The sequence below is a fragment of the Cyphomyrmex costatus genome, unplaced genomic scaffold, assembly GCF_001594065.2.
Source record: "Cyphomyrmex costatus isolate MS0001 unplaced genomic scaffold, Ccosl1.0 scaffold196, whole genome shotgun sequence".
Taxonomy (NCBI): Eukaryota; Metazoa; Arthropoda; class Insecta; order Hymenoptera; family Formicidae; genus Cyphomyrmex; species Cyphomyrmex costatus.
This window is the reverse complement of record NW_017275998.1, coordinates 420,695-444,257: the sequence shown is the minus strand read 5'-3', so window position 1 is coordinate 444,257 and position 23,563 is coordinate 420,695. Positions and strand designations below refer to the sequence as shown.

The 23,563-nt window shown below is 35.1% G+C and overlaps 1 protein-coding gene across 2 annotated transcripts; it reads left to right on the top strand.

Annotated features, from left to right (window-relative positions):
• The first annotated feature begins 953 nt into the window (after window positions 1–953).
• Window positions 954–21,865, top strand: LOC108773025 (excitatory amino acid transporter 1). Of its 2 annotated transcripts, XM_018538721.1 has the most exons (9): window positions 954–1,040; window positions 1,112–1,282; window positions 3,777–4,915; window positions 15,897–16,294; window positions 18,056–18,244; window positions 19,218–19,401; window positions 19,619–20,047; window positions 20,512–20,646; window positions 20,732–21,865. In XM_018538721.1, the coding sequence occupies exons 3-9, from the start codon at window positions 4,896–4,898 to the stop codon at window positions 20,880–20,882; spliced, it is 1,506 nt and encodes a 501-aa protein (XP_018394223.1). In that variant the 5' UTR covers window positions 954–1,040; window positions 1,112–1,282; window positions 3,777–4,895; the 3' UTR covers window positions 20,883–21,865. The 2 variants fall into 2 exon arrangements, with proteins under 2 accessions (XP_018394223.1, XP_018394224.1); XM_018538722.1 differs by lacking the exons at window positions 954–1,040; window positions 1,112–1,282 and adding an exon at window positions 3,415–3,467.
• Window positions 21,866–23,563: the final 1,698 nt, after the last annotated feature.

Genomic DNA, 23,563 nt, shown 5'->3' with positions numbered 1-23,563 from the left:
AACGTCAGATAAATGAAAGGGTGCCCTTTTACCATTCGGTCGACACTAATGTCATTCTGTCTCTATTAGATCCTTGTTAATTCCTGGAGAAAATATTAAGAATAAATGTTAAGATTTTAACTTTCCCCCCGATAGATTAAAATCTTAATATTCCTGATTCTCATATTTCTCTCTCTTTCATCGCGCGCAGCCTCGTACTCATTCAATGACAGAATGATGTCTGTGTCTCATCTCGTGTCACTAATAGCGAATTCGGTTGGACGTACTGTATGTATAGTGCGCTCTAGTATATATGAAAGCCGATATACACTAATCTAATTTGTGTAAAAGTAAAATGCAAATATTACAAAAAAAAACAGATTTTATTGAACAAACGTAATAAAATGTATTAAGGATTTTATGGTGTTCAGTTAAGCGTATATTTATGCATCTATATATTTGTTTTACGTCAATTTGTGTACGACATTTAAATGTGTATTAGTGCATCCAATCGAATTCGCTATAAAGCCTAATTGCAACGTTACTTTGACTTTAAGCTCTTTAAAGCCGAATGAGTGAGTGAGTGAGTGAGTGAGTGAATATGTGTGTGAGAGCGAGAAAGGTTTTAAAATCGCTTTAGGTCATTACTTAAAGTCATTGGCGCAATCAGGCCTAAGAAAAGCACTCAAATCGGCTGATAGAGAATTTTCTACAGTGGAAATGTGAGAAAAGGTTAGGAAGTTGTATTTCTTTAAAATTATGTACGAGACATGTAACGGTGAGCCACGCTTATGCATGGTGCGTGTATTGTCTTGATTACTCTCTTGCCTCTCATATGTGAGCTCGTATCGATTCGTGAAAAGATCCCACATGTCTAGTCGCGTTAAATCAAGTTATCATCCGAGCGGCCTTAATTTACTTCGAGCTTAGTTACACACAGGTGTTTTTGCAGTAATTGAGTGTCGTTTATCACTCAAGAAACGACTAACAGTTCAGCACAACCGTCTCATTAAAATTCTTCGCTAAGTAGATACATATCTTGTATGAAGATATCGCTGATGGTATCTCGCTTTTATCTATATTTTTTACACAATTCAAAGTTCTTTTTTATACATTCATCTTTTTTTCCGAGGGAAAATATAAATGACAAAAAGTTCACGAAGGCCGTGCAAACGTTATGTACAGTTCGGTACCTCGATTAACGAATGCTCGTGCAAACGATTATGAGATCCGAAGGTCGTCGGAATTAATCGACAACGAGGCAGCATCGAAAAGCTTAAATTTGGAACGAGGGCACCGTAAGGTACTACTTAGGCCCTTCCGTTCGTCCCGCGCTCGATTGCACGCCGCGTCAAAGCGGTAATGTTCTATTCTGCAGTAGCGTCCTAAAACGTAAGAAATATGTATACCAATCGCGGTCGAATATCAAAAAAATAATCGACCATGATTGGTCAATTTTTTAAGGCTTACGTAAAGATCCTATAACGGAATCTGGTTACGAGTAATTTTGACGAAACGAGAGTGATAAAGAAGGATATACTGTCTCTTTCTATATATACTATCTCATTTTAACTTATCGAAGTTAATACAATTTACGGAGCAATCAAAAGTTCGTTATCTCGTGGATAAACTCTGTTAAGCGGCGTCTACAATGAGATTTTAAGACATAAAACTTTTATGCTTTAAATAATAAGAAATTGATTAATCACAGTCAAATAATCAACTATAATTGGTCAACTTAATGACTTAAGATTTAAAGATTAGTGGATTGTAGAAAACATGAAAATAATCGACAACAGCTGGTGGCTTTTGAAGCTTAAATAATGGCTTATTGAAGAAAGCCTCACATCCGACTATGATTGGTTAATTTCTTGCAGCTCGATACTTTAAAGCTTTTTCGCCTTAAAATCTCATTGTAAACGTTTCTTTATAGGGTTTCTAAGCTTTATGGCTTGCGACCTTATTGTAGAACAGGCAGTCAGGCACAACACCGAATCGACGAAACGTTGATTGTTGGTTCGTGAAACGAAGCTATTTCGTGCGATTAACTCACGAGTCAATCTTTTCTATGTATTTAACCATAATTAAAGCTGTCAAACCACTCAACGCGCCTTGCAATCGTCAGGTCCCCAAGCCTCTTCCGCTTCTACGCCGTCGATGCTAATCAAATTGGATGTATACGATACGCAAACTTGCTCAATAACAACGATCGCGAATAAATTACATCATGCCTGAAGCGTTGGGCGTTTTATAATCTAATGCGATAAATATCACGTTCTAAGCAACTATCAGTTAATTGTAATTGTTGAAATTGTACTACACTGAAGAAAAGCTCTACCAAATTTTAATAAATCATATGTTTAAATAGTACGAACTAAATATTTACTAAATATAAAGATATTTATTTCGTATAAGAGCCATTAATTTAATTTAACTATTTTTGTTGAGAAAATATTTCTTTATTATAAGTAAATACCTATAGTTGACACTATATTCAAATAAACATTAATTAAAATCTAGTACATTTTTTTCAATGTACAATGTTACTAACAATTCGATGGAGAGGGAGAGAAAGCGTATATTTTTATTTTAAACGTCTTGAGATATGATATTTTTCCAAGCATATAAAATAATATATGAGATATAAAGACAATAAAACATAGCAATAAATGTTCAAAGATAATCAAGAAAATTGAAATATGATATAAAAAAACTCGTTTAAATCACAATAAAATTGATGTAGATTTTGTTACAATTAATTTACGATATTGTCTTATATCAACAGCTATTTAACTTTTTTACGATAAGTGTAACATGTTATGTAACAGATTACACGCCGCGCACGTGTTGCATCAGTTGCGTTGGCTAGAATTCATCGATCGATTCGTTCAAAGGGAGAGGGAGAAAAGAAGAGAGGGAGAGAGAGGATGGAGAAGTCTCTCTTAAAGTAATACTAAGATATGATGAGAAATTGGAAAGGAAAGGAAAGAGATGTTAAATCTGATGGGCACGACACTTCTCATTGACGGGATGACAAGTGTGACAGCTTAATGACCGACATCTGTTTGCTAAGCGCGCATACCGAAAAGAGTAAACATCAATGAGACCGGATTACGTATTCAAACAGATTTATTTGCACTCGCAAAGAACACTCGTTCCCCGATGCGCGTTACGTAAAAACACGATCGGCGATTATTGCTCATTAATATCGTGCGTCCGATCACAAGGTGATCATCCGTACTCGCGGCGGTGTTAAAAATAAATGCTAAAACACGTCGATAGACAGAGAGTCCTATAGTGCGGATTTTGAAAAGAGCTTTAGGGATATCAATTCTCTAAATTCTTTGGAGTGGAAAATCTCATTGCGGATTCGATTGGACGTACTCAGTGCGCACTGCTGGTGCATATTGAAGTTACACAAATTGATGTAAAAAAAACTATGTATTTGATACACTGTGTACTGGAGTGGAATCTCACTTTAAAAAAGAGTAAGAATTGAGTCAATCCTGAAAAAGAATGGCTCAATTTTCAGTATTTAAGATCGGTATTCATATAGTCGATTCTTATCTTTGAGACTGTCTTAAATACAGTCTTAAGATGTCATAAGCCAATTACAGGACTGTATTAGCATCTTAAGGCATTACTTAATAAGACGATCCTAAAATAAGAATGGATTATGAATGCTACTGTAAGAGTGAGATTTCACTCTCCAGAGTGAGGTCCACTCTAAAAGTTTTAGAGGGAAAATTTAGCGCGTTATATTAATATTACAATGCATTGTAAATGTTCTGTTGCAGATAACAACAAAGGCGACTGTTTGCTCATCGATCGACGCGATATCGTCCTGCGAATCTTAAAGTGCACTCGCGGTTATTGCATTCCCGAGTCTCTCGCCACTTCCGAGGGCTACCTCTGTCGTTATTTGTCAGAGTAGCTAAAACGATTCTCGTGTCGTCGAAGGGTTAACAACGGGAGCGAGATTCGCATCGGACGAGAGAGAGAGAGAGACAGAGAGACTAGAAGTTAGCGCTGAGAAGTCATTCTCGGACGAGGAAAGGTTTCAAACTTTCAGAGCAAAGAGCACGTCGAGTGCAAGCCTAAACGAGTGAAGAATTCGCCCTGCCGTGTGCGGTACCGGTGGATCATCACAATCGAGTGGACAAACCGCCGACAAACAATAGGGACCTGGCCGGTGGCTTTCGATGGGGTCGTAGTCGCCGTACACAGCGCTCGCGTATTCGTGACAGCGATGATAGACTAGCCGGTAGCGGCAGGAAGAGATCGCCGTAGGGGGAGATCGCCATAGCTAATCGTACCACCCAAGGTGGCACAGATTGAGAGCCCCATCAGCATACATCCTCTCTTGGCTAACGAGATACCCAGCGTCCATCCAGTTCGCGCGCGCCGTTAAGCCGCTCTCGCGTCGACGACGTCATCGTGCGTCAGCTTCCGATCGGCCTGAACCGATTCCACGAATTCTATATTTGTGAACACAGAGAGAATTCCGTTTGTCACTTAAGTGGGAGAGAGAGGAAGGTCTGAGGAACAGACTTGGGATTAGCGCTAATCGACGTTGGAGCATTTAATCCTTCATCCCCGTCATCCACGCGCGCGTCCTCGACCTCTTTTATCTTCGTCCTCCATCCGCGTCTCATCCCTCTCGGCTTAAATCGCGCCGTGAGCGTCACCACTTGAACGTGCCGTTTTATTCACGAAGAAAAAAAAAACCGGCGACGTGAGAGGGACAGAGGGGAGAAGAGAGACAGGCAAATTCGCTCTTAGTGCCCCTCGACGATCCAGCTCCGGCGATTCTCCTCCCCATCGGGACGTCCGCCGCTTCCGGCTAACTGGAAGTGAACGCTCTATGTAAACGATTGCCGAGCGCGGTTCTCATTGAAACACGCAGGAAGCGCATCATGGAAGTGGCAAGCGAGCTGTAAGTACGATCTCTCTTATCGCGCGAGATATCGCTATTTCTGTTTATTCTCAGGTTTTAATAATAATCCACATATATTTGTAAATAATCAAATGGTTAATGAACGGCCAAATCCCGATCGAGTCTGCATTCGTGTGCAGACATAGAACATCTTAAGATGCCTAAAAGATGTCTTAAAAGACACTTTTTTAAAATAAGACATCTTAAAGACGTCTAAAAGATTTTGGACTCTTGTTATCTAGGCAAATACTCTTCTCGACGATTTGTCCTTATTTCGACGCAATTAGTTGGTCATTTGTTTGTACTAAACTTTTTATGATAATGAACTAACATCATTAGATTGCTGATAATCAATGTAAGATACGTATATCGAATAAACTTTGCCCTCTGCCATCTTCTGACACAATTGTTTTTGGCATTTGGTGTCTGATGTCATAAGTGTGCAATTTTTGATAACAATTCTAAGAACCAATTCAAAAGACAGTTTCTTAATTCACATAAACATGTTATTTATTCGAATGTATTTTTTAATATTTAGAATATAAACACGCTCTAATTTTGTAAAATGTTTTTTTTTTTCAAATTTGTTGATTGATATTATTTTTTCATTTCCTTAAGTACTCTTTATATAACTTATAATTCTAAGAATTATTATTGTTTTGAGCGTGCATACATTTGCATGGCAAAACAGCAAAAAATCATTCATATTGATTTACATTTGTTGCATGTTCACATTATTTTGTTAATAAATTATTATATGTTATGTAGGAGGAACAACCTCAATGTTTCCATTCCATAATAATACCGCGTGGATTGCATGTCTTTTTTCTTCTCTCAAATTTTATTTTTTAATTTCCGCGGTATGTTTTGCTCACGCGACAATCGTGTGATAAAATATGCGTCAGTTACGACAATTTTAATCGCCTTTGAGCTAATTATGGATTAATATATCATGTACTTCCGTATATGGATAGGTTGTAACTTTTTATTTGCAGTTTTGTGATTAAATCGTAATGAAGAGTTATGATCTAATCATGGTAGAGGCTAATGATATACAAATTATATATCACATAATGATTATAATTTAACTGAAACATGTAAATGTCAAGCATTGAAGCGATTAAAATCGTTGTAACGCATACTTTATAACTTTATCACAAGATACTTTTAAACTTCTAATAACAATCATTCAGACGTTTTTATACTCGTACATAAATCTAATAATCTAGTCAATTTAATACTGAAAGATGGATTATTTATTTGAAGTATGAAAAGTACTGTTTTTATACTTAAAATATATATATATATATAAATAACTAATTACTGTCTTTCAATATTAAATGGGGAGACAATTCTGTAAGTTTTCATAGCAAAAATGTCGCAGCGAATAGAAAATAAACATTTTAAGATAGGAAGAGAGGCATGTAATCGCGTTTATCTCATAAAATAAACCGTGAGCTTCTCAATACAAATACACAGTGTATCAACAGTTCGATTTACATTTGTAAAGTTTTAGTCAGAAAATTAAGATGAAATAGTTTACTTAATTTAATCATCGTGACCTTATCGCGCTTCGCCATTAAAAATCGCAAGTCGTATTTCTACGGCTGGTATACTCGCGTCGTGAATGGAAGTCACTCTGCGTGTGTATGCGTGTATCTATATGTATGCGGTTGATCCATTATACGCCGCGTCATATCGTATTCAGCGGTAGCGAGATTCATTGGCACAGAATTCCATAATGGCAACAGCGGGTACTCGGCGGCTGCTCATTAAATCATTGTTAAACCCGTTCTTTGTGATAAGGAACAGCGGGGAGAAGACGACGGTATGCGACCACGCGCGCAGCGCATAAGTAATCATTGTCAATTATAATGAGAATTGCAGGCTGTAGATGCAGCTTCTGCAGCGGTGTCGCCCGTTGACGAGCTTCTTGTTTCGAAGGGATGTGCCTCGCGATTCTTTTAGACAATTACAATTCGCAGCAAAATTTTATTTATAGTACATCGTTTATTTTTATACGTACACGTAGACTGCGTACGTGTTCTGTTTTTTCAACTCTTCTTGCGTTATATGCCGTAAAGATAATAAGATTATGAAAGATTCCGTTGTGTGAATATATCCAAGCAGAATATAAGTCATTGACATTAAAATGTGACGTTAAAATGTGGCCCCAAAATAATTACTAAAGATCATCATTTAGTAAATGGTATATTTTAACGTCATTTTGACGTGAGTCGTCCTGCTTGGATCATTTAAGTTGTATCTTCAGAAAAGTCTAATGATGAAGACAGTGTTGGAACAGATATCGTTTGAAAGATATCTAGATATAGATATAGTATTGTGTGGGAAAAATATTTAGATATGAGTATAGATACATTTTTTTTATTACCTAGGCATAGATACAGATATAAATAAAAAGTATCTGAAAATTTAGATACTTTTTAGGTACTTCAACAAAAACAAGGGGAAAATAGGGGAAAATAGGAAAACGGAAAGTAATAAGTAAATTAAATATCACATTTAGTTGCTTATTTTAACGTATTAAAAAATGTCTCGATATTTAAAAAATGTCTCGATATAATGTAAAAAAATAGAGACTACAAAACATAACTTTACAATGTTGTACATCGCAAAACAATTTATAGGAAGATCTACATAATGTTACAAATATTTTGAAGTCTTTCCCACGTTTTTTTTTAAATTAATAAAGTTTCAAACATTGTGTCGAACAATCGATTTCTTGTTGGAGTTAAAATTTGGCCACCTGCACTGAACAGCCTTTCAACAGGTGCTGAGGACGTCAGAATAGTATTATACTGTCTAAATACCCCTTTTGAATAAGATTGTAATTAAGTAACGAATCAACAGTCTTGCTTTTATCCTGAAAGTAGCGTAAACATTCCATTTGTCCAACGTTTTGCCTTTCTATTGAATTATTTGCATTGGAATTCTTGATGAAACTATGAAAGAAATTTTCATCATCATTATTCGTTGAAGACTATTTTACCCCTTCAAACCGCAACTGTTTTCTAAATTCATCCCTTTATTATGTAAGCTGCAAGTTCACAAAGTTTCATTAAAATCAGAATTTGACACCTCGAGAAGTTCCCTTGTTAGTGAATTTATAGTATTGATTTTAATTTGAAGTAAGGTAGGAATTACGTAAATAGCAAATGTCCTCACAGGCAATCTAAAAATTTTGCGATCGGTCCCATTACTGTGACATATTCAACTCAATTTCAGTGCTTTTTAATTTAGGTTTCTGGAGTTTCTTGCAAATTACTGATAAATGATCTCTTAATAATAGCACTCTGTTAATACTATCATAGAATGAATTCCAGTTTTACATGCATATGCATATCCACAAAATTCATAAAATTAAATCATAAAATTAATACTACGTTATTAATTTCTCACCCTTAATTATATAAATTTTTAGTTTTAAAGAACAGTTTTAACCGTAAGAATATCGGTCTTTAATTATTATATGTAATATATTAGCGCATAGGTACTAGTACTAGATTACTAACTTCTGAATTGATTTAGTGTGCCTTTCAACAAGCGACACAGATGACACGGTGTGAGGCACAGTGTACCATTACGTCCTTGTTGTTCGTCAATGTTAAACAAGAATAAGATGATCACTGTGTTGTACTCTCTTGTTGGAAGACACACTTAATGGCAGTGACAGTATTTGTGTATAAATATCTTGTATCTATGTATCTAAAACTTAAAAGAGAGATACCGTATTAAAAAATAGATACACATATATAAGGATCTAGGTAAAATGCACTTAGCTAAAATATCCAGGTACTGTATCTAGATACTTTTACCTAGATACGTTCCAACACCGGATGAAGACTTCTCAATCACAAAAACATGAAACAGAAGAGAAAATCCCCCTCTTTAAAAATATAAATTTCCAAAGAAATACACTTTTAAAAAATTTACTAAATCAGTACATATTTCTTTGAATGGTAAACATTACTTACAGTAAACAAATATTTACTCAATAAATTATTCAATAAAAAAAATCAAACTAATGATTTTGCATTAAATAAAAATATGTTTAAATTTAGTAAATATTTACTTATTTAAAACGATTCAAACAAATATTTATGAAAATTTAGTTTTTTTCAGTGTATAGAGACAACGAAATATTTGATTAACAAAATTTATATACTATTTATTATAGATTTATAATTAATAAAAAATGGAAACTTGAGACATATCCGGTGGGAATACACCAATGAAATGTTACTACATTATCACGAATGCGAAGCTGTACGACAGAGAGATTGCATACGTTTATCCTTATTGCTGATAAGAAAATGCATGCTTCGTCTTTATCGCACTGAAACGTTATAATTGCAAATTTATTCCTAGTATCTCATGTGATCACCGCTGTCGCGATAGAATTTGATTCAGCAGACTAGGCGTGTGTCGTTTACGCTTATTTTCACATCGCGTGAGCAATCTTACGCAGAATTACCATTGCTTTTAATAAGCTTCGCATTCGTATCGTTATTAATCCGAAATAACAGATACCATAGGTGAACAATTTTTTCAATAATTCGCGAGATTAACGAGAAAGAAATTCTTTCACTTCTATGATCTCACCTTCGTCGTTTCTCAACGAAGCCTTGTGTCTTCCGATTGTGCGTAAAGATGTCGGTCACAATGTACACGCGTAATACGTGCAAAACCGGTTATCGTAGTTTACCTGTTAATTATTCAAATATAGAAGGTTAGGCGGTAAAGACAAAAGACGTTTTTACGGGGGTTTTTATCTGTCGACCGCATAACATCTGAAGTCAGAGATGCTATTTTGACACGCGTTTAAGCTTTTTGCACGACAGTTAAGGCGCAATAATCACACCGAAGCGTCAAAATTCGAAACAAATATTTGCGAAACCACAAACTCTATCTTTGTTCATGTCTTTCCCTAATTCTATGTATTCTCTTTCTCTTTTCCTGTCAATGAAATATTATGCATCAAGAGAGATTGATATAAAGAATCCTTTCAGACTCACATCCAATGACGTAAAATTTTCAAAATAAACAGGAAAGAGAAAGAGAGAGAGAAAAGAAGAGAGATCTATCTGCATCGTAAATTTTGCATCAATGTGCAATTTCTTACGTAAGCGTATTCAACAAGTGTTTGCCGAAGATAATTTTGGAACTTTTAGCCGAGCCAACGACGTGGCATTGAGTATTTAGCACGATGCCACGTGCTATTCTGCGACAGCTCGAATCTAATTAATGTTTACCTTATTGATTTATTTATCCATTCATTGCTCCGCTTTATATTCGGAACAAATAAAAACTGGAGCATGAGAATGGCAGTACAATCGGTCTATTATTCCCGTTTCTAATTATATGCTTAATTCCCTCTTTCACGCTGATCTCATCTAACAAATTGCAGCTACTTATTATTTCCACTTATAACCGCGCCTAATCCTTTCGCGCTAATTCATTTTAATCGGTCGCGGTTACCTTAACAGCGTAGACTTCGCAAATATTCTTGGCTCTGCGAGCCGATCGCGGATTTTAAGTTTTTCTCGAAATTCGTATGGTGTAGCATTTGGTGTTCAAGAATTGTAAAAATTTTCATTTCCGTCATTCGTTAAATTAAAAAGGTTCCAATTGCACGTTATTCGAGACGAGCGCGGCAAGGCGATACTCTTTGACGGCTTTAACTTGGTATTCAATGTAATTTGTGAGCGCCGTCGATTAACTGTAATATAAAACTGCGCAAAAAAAAAAAATGTACAATGCAAAAGTATACATGTATAGAACCGCCGGAAACGGATGGCGCGAGTTTTATCGTTATATAGTCCGGTATTAATTTTCACGGACGATATTTTCTCATCTGTCGCCGCGGCTACGGATTGTTTTTCAACGATCACGTGAGACCAATCGTGTCACCCGGCATCTGCGAGTGACGTTATCCTCCGAGTGTTGCGCGCTATTGACGGATTAACTGGGACAATTAATATGTCGTCGCCGTCGTTCGTTTACCTCGAAGTTCTCATTCATTGCAGAACTTAATTACGCTCTCGCTGCGATGAATATATCACGTTGCGAAATCTAATGGAAAAATCCCGGTCCAGTACAGTTTGAAGTATTTACAGAATTCTGGACGATAAGATAAAAATATCGGTCAGTTTGTCAGTGAAGACGCGAAAGTAGGCCAAGATCTTCCCTCCTCTCCCTCTCTCTCTCTCTCTCTCTCCTCCCTGATATATCCGTATCGGCGCGGGTTCGCGCCGGAACTTCGGTATGAGAGATGGAATTAATGGAAACATCCGCGAAACGATCCATGACGAACACCCACGTCGCGTGCACACTATCGTTACTCTCCATCGTTACCACACAGCCGAAGGTTTCGTTAGTTTGGGAATTTGACATGACACTCCTCCTCCTCGTGTTAACTCATGTAAATTACTCGTGTTTTTTAAACGTTATTTTTCTAACGTAATTCATCACATGGGGTGTTCTCGACACAGTATATCTCTCAAATTCCATTTTTTTCTTTAATTGTTACAAATACAATTAGAACTGCAGTAAATAGAAACCAAGACACTACTCCGGATTGATAATATTCAATATATCTTTTAAATTTAGATGGAGATACAAATTTTTTTAATTGTGAATCAAATTTTGTACTAAATATATAATATTGTGTGTAGCATTCGTATATATATATATATATATATCATATATTTAACGAATAAAATCGACGTGTCCTGAATACTCCACGCTAGTAATAAGTTATGGAGAGATGGTTTCGATAGGCACAAACCGCGACGGACTTTATACACAATTGTAAAGCAAAGACAATAGAAACAAGGAATACGGAATTTTATTCTACCAGAAATCGTGCATTCTTCTATACTTTACGATTGCCGATTGATGATTCTACTTTAGCCAATCACGATGCAACGAGTACGGAGAAGTTGCATCGTGATAGGTTAAAATAGAATTAACAACTAGGAATCGCAACTAACAACACCAGTAGTGTGATTACGGCTTTACGTTTTCCGCTGTGATTGACCGATTCGCTTACTGTTTACCTCTTACTGCCTTACTTGCCGTTTTTCTATATATTTCTAGCTTTACGACCGCGCGTTATATCTACATATAACACACTTCACGACTCGTGCATCCGGAAGATCTTCGAGGTGCTCAGAAGAACTTGGCAAAGGGAACTAATCACCGAGTATATATACATACAACATTGATTTACACTGCAAGTCCGAACATTGCTCTTGTGAAATTTCAGTAATCTGACACTCGTTCCACATCAACAAATTTGTCGAAATCAAGTTTTAAGGCCGGACCACCAGTCCTTTGCATAACGCATAAGAAAATCAACCAATCAATCAGTCTTTTTTATTTCATGGAAAGCGAAGGAAATAAAAAACTTAATTCATTTTCTCATGCATTATGCGTTGTACGTTATGCAAGACTTTGTGCTCCCGCCCTTATCAGTGTTATGTTACATTAACTGTGATGACATCATGGCAATCATTAGCATGAGGATCATTAGCATTAGGACGCAATAGTGTCCTTCTACGATAGTATTAGATACATACGAGCCGCGTCCTTGATCGATGACGCAACCGCGGATAAAAAAATTCACGCTGGCGAGTGTATCTCTGACCGGTTTTCTGAGTGGCACGTGCGAGACGCTCGTCACCGAGGGTCGGTGACATTTTACAACGATAATAATTTTGTTTGTAAGCCCATAGCAGACGATTGACAGAGATTTTATGCGTTATGTGTTCTAATTACTTCTTTTAGCCATACGCAAATAAACTCGCGCTTCATCTCTTTTGCCTTTGTCACCTTTTATGCCGTCACGCATATAACCGCGTGGAACAAATTTTGTATTGAAATGGCACCATAAAAAAACTGCCGCACACTTAAGTTATTACTAAAGTCACGAGTTATTACGAAAGTGATTGCAGAGCGAGGCGTATTTATTTCTGCCACGTGGAAACACTCGATGAATACCGCGCGTAACGTGGTCATCTATAAATAATCAACGATTCCGCATTCCAATTTATTACGCGTTCTCCAAAAATATTATATAGGATAGAATAGAAATTAGCAATTTAAAAGAGAGTTTTGACTTTTAAGGGGGAAAAAAAAAAAAAAGAATAGTGAAAAGCGTATGCACGTTAATGCGACAAATTAATTTGTTTCCCACGTGTACTTTCGTAAAGCACCTGCGTTATGTTATCGAATAAGCAATAAGCGGAAAACAAAGCCTTCGCTTGTTCCGCTTAATTCCATAACAGCTTTGCACGAGTAAGCGCGTAATAAAGTAATAATAAAAATACATTTCTTAGCACACAAATGTACAGCGTTATCCAATGGGAAACCGACGTATCGTTATCCGTCAGTTGCAATGCTGTCAGTTGCAACTTGCAATATTAAAGGAGTCCTTGCGATAACAATTCGCAGTATAATTCTCTGTCTCTTACCAGCTGCATACGAATGCAGCTTGTGGATGCTGTCAATACTTCCGTGTATCTACTGGTACATTTACTGTATCGCGATAAAGGCGGTTCGTCGTAAAAGCGAATTTCCAGAGATTTTTTGCTGTCCAAATCGTTATCGAATTCTAATCGATCGTCATACTTTTCGTATTACTTTTCCAATTTCAAATCGAGGATATCTTGCATTGTTTCCTTACACTTACATGTGTATTGAGAAAAAGACTTTTTTAGACACGAGAATTCTATTTGCATTTGTTTCATTGAAACAAATTTACCTTTTTGAATAAAATATATTTTATTTAATAAAAAAATTAAGTTTTAATGCAAATAATCACATTCTTAATTTAAACATTTATTTGGTTGGACTATTCCAATGCATGAATTTGTTTAATTTAAAGAAACTTTTCCTCTGTGTACGATGAGCAGACTTTTTTATGCAATTAGGCTCTTATAGGTACCTCATGGATTCTGCTGAAATTACGTTTCGTGTGCTTCAGAGAATTGGAGGATTGGAACGTTGTCAGCTTGAAATAGTATGGTTTAGTTCACAGTTAACTGCAGAAGAGACCGGTGATCTCCGAAAAGTGCCAGATGCAATAAATCTCTTTGAAAAAAAATGTGTTATGGCAACGTTGTCGTGCGAAGTGCCGTTGCCAACAATTGAGAAATGTGCAAACTGAGCGTTAATCTTAGATCTACATACTGTAACGAAGTGTTAACTATTGAAATAAACAGTACGTTGTTCTGAAATTGAAAGAAGTGCAATGAAAATATTTTGAATGTCATTCGCAATACTTAACAATATTATAAGATATTAATTTCCTTAAATAACTAATACGAATACGAAGCCTATAACAGTCTAGCTGGATCTTAATTGCTTATATATAATTTCGCGTGAATGTATATAATATAATAATATATGTAGTCTTTCTAAACTGCGCGCCGAATAATTGTTGGTCTTGAAACGCAACTCTAATAAACTACCGCAGTATTATCACGAATTGAATTGATTGACAATTTAATAATTAATTGATGCTTTTTTGGCATCTTATATCGATAGTAAACTATATTAAAATCTGAAAATAATAATTCTTAATGAGAAAAATTTTACCTCGATGGCCGGATCGCTTGCTTTACCCGCAAGTGTCCTAACCAATTAGATTACCGAGGCTTTAGTAACATTTCTCGCAATATTTGGTATATATGAAGTGACGTTTTCTTTCAGGCACGTTAATAAACAATATTAAATTTTAAAGACCGTCTTTTTAAAGTTTAATTTTTGAAAATTTATTTCTTAAATAAATTCTAATAACTTTTATTTTATAAATCGTTTTATATATTCCTGGCGCGAGTATTATGAATGCTGACAGAATAGGGTAAGCAAAATTTATTTATGATTTTGATTTCATGCGCGAAAATAAAAATTCTTATGAGATAATTTATAGTAAAATCGAGATAAGAGTAAATAAATTCCGCATAAAGTGGATTTAAATTTTTAAAACTTACATTACTTTTTGTTTATTATTTTTTGCTTTGATTTTTGGAACATTGAGATAATTTCGATAAAAAACAAGGATTATATGGCCATAAAAGACTTATCAATTTATCTTCCATTGATTATAAATAAGCATACAATTTAGAAACAAAAATCTTATGTTTTCAAATCTGACGATAAGACTGATATTAATTGGAAATTTCTGTAAATATTTCGTAAATAACTGCACGATTACTTTGTATTACGAATAAGAGCAGAGCGATAAGCCAAAGAAACGTGTATCTAAAGTAATCTATATCTACTAATTGTGTAGAAAATGAGATTCCACAGAGAAAGAACGATTTTACTAAAAATTTCTGGGAGATTATATTATACGATCCTGTTAATATAATTTGGAAGAAATATGGCCTATATAACAGATGAAAAATTGACTCATTTGTATTCATAGTTACATTGTCTGTTGACATATATATAAGCGTATAGACATAAATTACGAAGAATTTACGTCATATTGTCTTATAATTTTCAAGGTTTAGAATAAACGTAAAAAAGTCACGTTCACTGCGAAAAATCTCGAAGCATAAATCTGGGAGCATCTGTTGCTGTTTGTTACAGTGATTGTCTCGAAGTCGACACGTTTACATGTCGCCTGTGCATGCAAAGTATCTATCTTTTAAATTAAATGTGTGTATACGTATATATATATCAAACAATCTTATCTTTTCGTGAGATACTGTTCTGTGTTCAAAACTCAGAATTAGCAAGTACGACAGAAATAATTTGTATGTTGATTTAAAAAATATATTAAGGCTTATATTTTTCAAAACCGATTCGTTATATCAATGAGTTATTCGAAATAAATTGAGACTACGGCGCAATATTTTTATGAACGTTTGTAATGGAATAAATTATCAAATCTAGAAAAGGAAAAAGAGTTTCATAAAGAGGAGAATAAAATGTTACCAATTTGTTCCAGGTCGCCGCTATCGGGGACGGAGAATCAGGGCAAGATCAAGGAGAGGAGTTCGTACTATCCCCAAGAACCCTCGAAAAGGCCGCAGACTGCAGGGCAGAGGGTGCGAGTTTGTCTGAGCCATAATGCGCTAACTATATTGACAGTCTCCGGCGTGGTCGGTGGAGTGATACTCGGCATCATCTTGCGAAGCACACGTGATAAATGGACGCCTCGCGAGATCATGTACATCAATTACCTCGGCGACCTATTCCTACGGATGCTCAAGAGCTTGATCCTGCCTTTAATCATCTCGAGTCTGATATCGGCCATCGGCTCGCTCGATCTGTCGCTCAGTGGCAAAATCGGTGCGCGTGCGATTGGTTATTACATGGTCACGACGATCTGTGCGGTTATTCTAGGTCAGTGAAAGTCCAATTTAGCTCGTCACGCTACAATCGGTACAATTATTTATTAACCGCGGCATGTCGCGTTTACTTCATATTACGAATAAGAGCAGAGCGATAAACCAAAGAAACGTGCGTCCGGAGTAATGGGATTTCACAGAGAGAAAGAACGATTTTACTGAAGTCTAAAAATTTAGCTAGACACTGATCTCCAAATCATTTTGTTGGTTTATCAAAATAATTATGTATAGAATGCTTAAGCATTGATGACAATGCTGCAAACAGTTTCAACATTTTAGTAAACTCATAATTCGAGCGTCCTACATAATTGTTTTAATTAGTTTAAATAAAATTATTTTTAGAGATCTCTGTATTTAGAAATCTATATTTTTTAGACTTTTCATCAAAATCATTTTTTTTGTGCAGTAAAATGTATTAATTTGTATGTATTGTATAATGTAACTTATAATGTGAACAAAAGATGTCACTCAATATTGGATAGTCTTCGAGCTGATCATTAAAAAATGTAAAATTTGTATTTATAGAGATATCTTCGATACATATCATAGCTGAACAATTATCTAATAGATAATTGTTGAGCTATGATATGTATCGAAGGTGAATCTTTGTAAATACAAGTTTTATATTTTTAATACTCCTTGTAAATTAGTCATTATTAAGTCTTGTCATCTTCATGTCAAGGTTCAATAATGACACATTATAATCGCTGTATCATCGCCGGTATTCATAGTCAATATTTATATTTAAATTACATTATGATTGGTATATTTATAGTTAATTTTTATTAAGAATTTTTTTTATATTTAAGTTTTGTATAATTATAAGATGTCCTAAGCCAATCACACTGCGTTGCATTAATATCTTAAGATATCACTTAAATTATGTATTTAAAACGATCTTAAAATAAGAACCGACTGTGTGAATACGAATCTATGGGTAAAAACAATAATTTATTTTACCGTGACCGAATTTTTCACATAATTAATGCGGAGTCTTTTAATTGGTACTTAAATTAAGTATGATTGCATATCTTTACGCACAGCTGGATGCATTTAACGTTTTAAATAACGTATCAAAAGGTTAAATGATTGCTCGCATCAACGGCGCAAATCGCGATTAAAGAATCGTGGCATCTCGGTCATCCCTACAGCGCGGGCTGCGCGGCCAATGAAACATTTCGCAGAATTGGTGAATGTAATGGCACAAGTGACAGATGCTACACAATAGTATCCGCCGCATTTACATATATCTGTTCGCGCGGAGGGAATGCGTCTGATAGCTCTGAATTCTCGTGACTCATCTCGGTTAATTAACGCGACCAAGCAGAGAATCAAGCGCGAACGACGTATCAGACAACACAAATTAGCGACAGATTACTCGGAGGCGTTATCGCGTAGAGTTCGCGCCATTTAACCATATTTTCCAACAACACAAATATGACGTTCTGTATTGCGTTAGAACGGAGATTATAGACCGGTTATAACTCGAAACTTTGCTTACGTATCGTACATCTAAAAATCGTCTTGGTCTTTTCTTTGCAGCATTATCGCTCCAGCTGAATTTCTATTTCTTGTCATAGTGTCATCGTGCTTATCTCGCCGGTTTTTTCTTTATTCCGATCGACGTATAACGTTTTTCTCGTGCGCTTTTTGTTTGCTTCCACGATTAACTTAAATTAAAATCGAACGAAAAAACAATATGGAATGTCTAATTGCTGATAGCGAGTAATGGTTGTCTGTTAAACTTTGACCTTAGGCATAATTCTGGTTGTCTCGATCAAACCTGGTTTCGGTAGTTCCGCCTCGGAGAGCAAAAGGCCAGCGCAAAACGTTTCTACCGTCGACACATTAATGGACCTAGTCAGAAACATGTTTCCGCCAAATCTCGTGGAGGCCTGTATCGCCCAAAGTCGAACGGAGCCTAAGCTACCTGAGAATGCCAGTGGTAATAACTTTTTTCTTTTTATAGAAAATTGTTTTTAATTCCTCGTTACTCGCATGGGATGTTTGAGACATTTAGCTTTATAAATTTATTAAATAGCTCTAAAACTTTTAGAATGAATTTTATTCTCAAAAGTGAAGTTTCTTTCTTATGCCTGTTCCCACCAATGCAGATTAACTTTAATCTCGGTTTAACTTACTGTTCTCATCTTTAAAATTTAAAAAATTAGAAAAAGATAAAGAGGAAATTGAACCGAGATTAAAGTTAATCTGCATTGGTGAAAATGGACATTGAAGATTCAAAATTGAACTACTCTTTTTCAAGAGGCTGGCTCAATTTTCAAAAGTTCCACTTCAAAAAATTTAGAAAATGTAAATGCCATTTTATACTAAAAGAACGATTTTGTTAAACTGTCTAAAAATTTAGATAGATACAGAACTGAAAATAAATTTTGTTGTACTGTTAAAATAATTATGTAAAAAATTCAAACTTGGTGAAAAATCCAGCAAATAGTTTTGACATTCTAGCAGTTAGTTTTTGCGATCTGTATAATTATATTTTGGTAATCCAATAACATTTATTTTCAGATCTGTTATAGCTATTATTAAATTATAATAGCTATAAATCTTTAAATATTTTAATAAAACCGTTTTTTTCATGTATATGTGTTATATTAAGCACAAATTGTTTCACTACTTTTGAATAAAAAGGTTTGTATTTATTTTTATCTAAGAAATATGTAAAAATATTATCAACCTTTATTTAATTATTAATCATTAAAGGAAAAGAGAGAGAGAGAGAGAGAAATCAAAGAAAATTGAGACATAATTCTAGAGTGTCAGAAACTTCTCAACATATACTTTCAGAATTAGTCATGTTAAAAATCCATGCAAGTAATATAGAATTAAATCACACAGCATCAATTAATTTTTTATTTTAATCAGTTCAAATTAGTGTATATTCTGCTTGTTTTTAGTTCCTATGGAGGAATGGGAACTGAAGGAGAGTATGGTCTCGGGTTCAAATATTCTTGGACTCGTTGTGTTTGCGACGGTGATGGGCATCACTCTCGGTAAAATGGGACCGCAGGCGAAGCCACTATTAAGCTTCTTTGACTCGCTATCCGGCGCTATGATGCTGATTACCAACTGGGTTATATGGTAAGACTCGCAAGTAATAATTGAGTGTCTGCCCCTTGTGACGCATATAATTTTCTCAAGGAAAACTCGCAGAACGTCAACCGTTGCATAACCATTGATCATGTAATTTTGTCGTGATAATTCTATCGTACTGTCTCGACTCGCATCGCATCTTCGTCGAATTACGAAGCCTTCGAATTAAAAATCTCAAGAATATTTTCGTGTGTTACATATGCAGGTTGTCGCCGATCGGCGTGCTCTCTCTGGTCGCTTCAAAGATCACAGAGATGAAATCGCTCGACGAGGTAGTCGGTCAACTCGGAATGTACTTCGTGACCGTGTTGATCGCCTTGATGATACATGGCTTCCTAGTGTTACCTGGGATATACTTTGCTCTCACAAAGAAAAACCCTTATGTGTATATATCGAATATGGCGGAGGCGCTTGTCACTGCCTTCGGCACGTCTTCGAGCTCGGCGACGCTACCACTCGCCATCAGCTGTCTCGAAGGAAAAAACGGCATTGATCCCCGTGTCACAAGATTCGTTATGCCAATAGGTGCTACCGTAAACATGGACGGTACCGCTTTATACGAAGCTATAGCTGCCATTTTCATCTCTCAAGTGCGTAAGGTTCCTCTTTCCTTTGGACAGCTGGTAGCAGTAAGGTGAGCTTTCCCATCTCTTTCTATTTATTACTATTCATTTCACAAAAAGAAATGTATTTCTACACGAAAAGTGTTTTGCTGAAGTGTTTAAAAATTTTCTGGATACAGATTTGTATATTCATATTGGACCATCAAAATAATTATGTAGGGAATTCAAACAATGAACAACGTTGCAAAAAATTCTAGCAATCATCTTGAGAATTCTATACATAATTATTTAATATTCTCTAAATTTTTAAAATAAAATCTCACTCAGTGAAAATTGAGCTACTTCAATGCTGGCTCAATTTATACTCATTAAAATAAGATTTTAATTTCAAAAATTTTGGACAATATGTGTACAATTATTGATTGAGTCCAATGAAATTATTTTAACATCTGTATCTAGCAAAATTTAATTTTATATACTTCAGCAAAATCGTTTATTTCACGTATCCAATTGCATCTATAATATCTTGTTCTAGTATCACGGCGACGGCTGCCAGTATCGGCGCGGCTGGAATTCCGCAGGCCGGCCTAGTGACCATGGTAATGGTATTAGACACAGTACGACTTCCGGCGAACGATGTCTTTTTAATCATCGCGGTCGATTGGTTACTGTAAGTTGCGTTCTTCCTTTCTTTACATTAAATTAAAAAAAACATATCTGTAGTGTTAAACGTGATGCGCTTGCATAATTTGCAGAGATCGATGTAGAACAACCATCAATGTCATCGGCGACTCGCTCGGCGCGGGAATCGTTCAACATCTCAGCAGGAACGAGCTCGCGACATTACCGCACAACACACAGCAAACGCAAAATGGAGCCGATTGTCACGCGACCACGTCGATATGAGCTGGGGTGTTTATCAATAGTTAAATCTCGCATCCTTTAAGAGCTTCGTGATCGAAAGATCGATCACCTACGGCAAACATATCGGCAAACTTATTACGCGGCTTATCGTTAAAATATTGCCATATAACTTCTTGAACTTGCGAGAGTTCGAGAAATCAAGAATATATATATACAAGAGAATAAATTAAATTTAAGGATTAGGATTAAAAGTATGAATAAATTTATAGACGACAACATGATGTTACTTGTTATAGCCGTGTCATGTATGAGACTTCTAATTTTTGAGTTTTTATATATATAAGTTATCATAGAATTTTGAAAAATATTATACGCCGTTGACGCGGGTATCTCTCGTACATTTTCAATCGTACAATATGGCAAAACGTTCGCGAGATGCGATCCTGACAAAGTGTTCTTGCGTACTCAGAGTAAGTGTTCTGTTTCTATCTTAGCCAAATAATCAGTTTAGTTATTAATTATCCTACATGAACCAGACTACGAACGAAGGGAGCAATCGACACTGTATATCATCATATCGTAATGCCATATCTGCAATACATGCACGCGGAATGCGACGAGTGCGCGAATATTTCCTTTCAGTTATCTGTATACGCAAGTACTGTAAAAGAAAAGAGGATTATTTTGGTAGTCACTTATTTGACATCCATTCCGCGATACAAAATATAAATGTACGTAATTGTAGGACACTGAAATATCGGTTATCAATGTGCAGCTCGCGGTGCGAGCGACAAGTTCTTTAGATGATTTTGGAATATATTATAATGATATGCTTGAAACACTAAATACTTCCTAACTTTAGTCATCGTAGGCCCCACTAAGCGAATTTGCTTGTAAAATGTATAAGTATATAGAACATATATACAACAATGCATATTTGTCTTCCATTTTTGCGTTTTACAAGAATTACGCTTACATGATACTGCAACGTGTATAGTACGTTACATTTCGTTTCAGCCGCAATTTGTAGTCCAGTTTTTCCTTGCGAGTTATCTCTATACGTTTTCTTTTTTTTTTGTTTCCTTTTCAGAAAATTGCATTTATGATTGCGAAACTCGTAAAAGATTCACGAAAAGCAAACTGTATTTTGAGAAATTGACTTCATTATTATTTTATGATGAAGAGTCTCAAAGTGTTTATTGTTATTTTTTTTTTTGTATGACAATAGAAGCGAGGATTACGTATGTAATTTTTGCTCGCGCATTATTCCGCGGCGATACATGTTAGAAAATAATATATCGTTGTACAGTTCGTGCCATAGATTATTGCCATCATATTTCGAGGGTAGCTTTTACACCTACTTGATATCCAGTGAATAAAAGCAGACTTAATAAGTTCGATGCCATTAGCAACAGTCAACCGCGGAACTTCACCCTTAAGTATGAAGCAAACATTGATCATTTCACAATCCCATGATTCCTCGATTGAGAAAACGGATATGCAATTTTCCACATTTTACATGCGTTTCTTCACGCGATGGAAAAACAATTCGGTTAATCGTAACACATGCTTGGCGAGAATAAAAGTCGAAGTGTGCATAAAGTTGTCCTTGTAGAAATTTATAATATTAATACTGTGAACAATTAATCACACATTTTGAGTATTGAGCACATTATTCACTTTGAATAGTACTTTTAATATATAAAATAAGAAAAACTGACAGAAAGTCTCTAACAAAGTAAACAAAGCCTTTAAGAGGCGAAAACTGAGACAACGAAAAAAAGTATGTCTTTCACGTTTTCGTTGTCTTAATTCTCGTCTTCTATGATAGAAACTCTGTTTACGCTTTTGTCACTTTTTCCATATATTCAATTTACGTTTCAATTATTATCTTTGCCAAGAAAGAAGATAAATTTTCGAAAAATATACTTCAAGTTCAACTGTGTTGAGCATATAACAAAATGACGAAAAGCAAAATCCGTACTTAAGGGTTGAAAGGTACCTTTCCTTTTTTTACAACTTTTGTCTTTCGGCACAACAAAAAGGACCATTGCTAAATCGTAATGTCTTCGCGTGATATGTAAAAGAATTATATGTGGAGAAAATAACAAAAACAAAAATTAATAAACATATCGTCTTTTATTCACGTAAATCCTTTACTTGAAGATCCTTTTGTTATTTTTCTATACAAAAACTTTCTAAGTTTCTGATTCTGCTACATAAACATTGATTTAAAAAATGCAAAAATTTATTAACTAACTCAAAGTATAGAAACTTTACATAAAAGCTTTACACACAACACGCATAAAATATTTATATAAATTATTATTTTAAAAAATTTATAGTAATAAATATTTATCAATTTAAATATTCTGTGCTGTATAGAATATAAACTAACAAAAAGTAATAGTTTTATAGAAAAAGTACGGATTTTTTAATGAAACAAAAATTTTGGATATCTATCTAGCTTTTTGGATGTCTACTTTATCAATTGTTACTCCATATTCTTCTATCTAACATGATATTTTCTTTCTATTTGAATTAAAATAGCGTATCAAAAAACAATAACTTTTTAACTGTGTGAGATTGTGATTGCAACACGTTCTTTTTGACACAAGTTAATTATATGTACAACATTTCATCAATTTAATAATAGTAATGAAAATATAGCGAATTTTGCGCATAAAAGGATCACTTCCCACATTCTAACACAATAAACCGCA

Coding starts and splice junctions, on each gene's coding strand:
- LOC108773025 (XM_018538721.1), top strand. CDS start 4,896: ATGGAAGTGGCAAGCGAGCT. Junction 16,295..18,055: donor GATCTGTGCGGTTATTCTAG/GTCAGTGAAAGT, acceptor CTTTGACCTTAG/GCATAATTCTGGTTGTCTCG. Junction 20,647..20,731: donor ATCGCGGTCGATTGGTTACT/GTAAGTTGCGTT, acceptor CATAATTTGCAG/AGATCGATGTAGAACAACCA.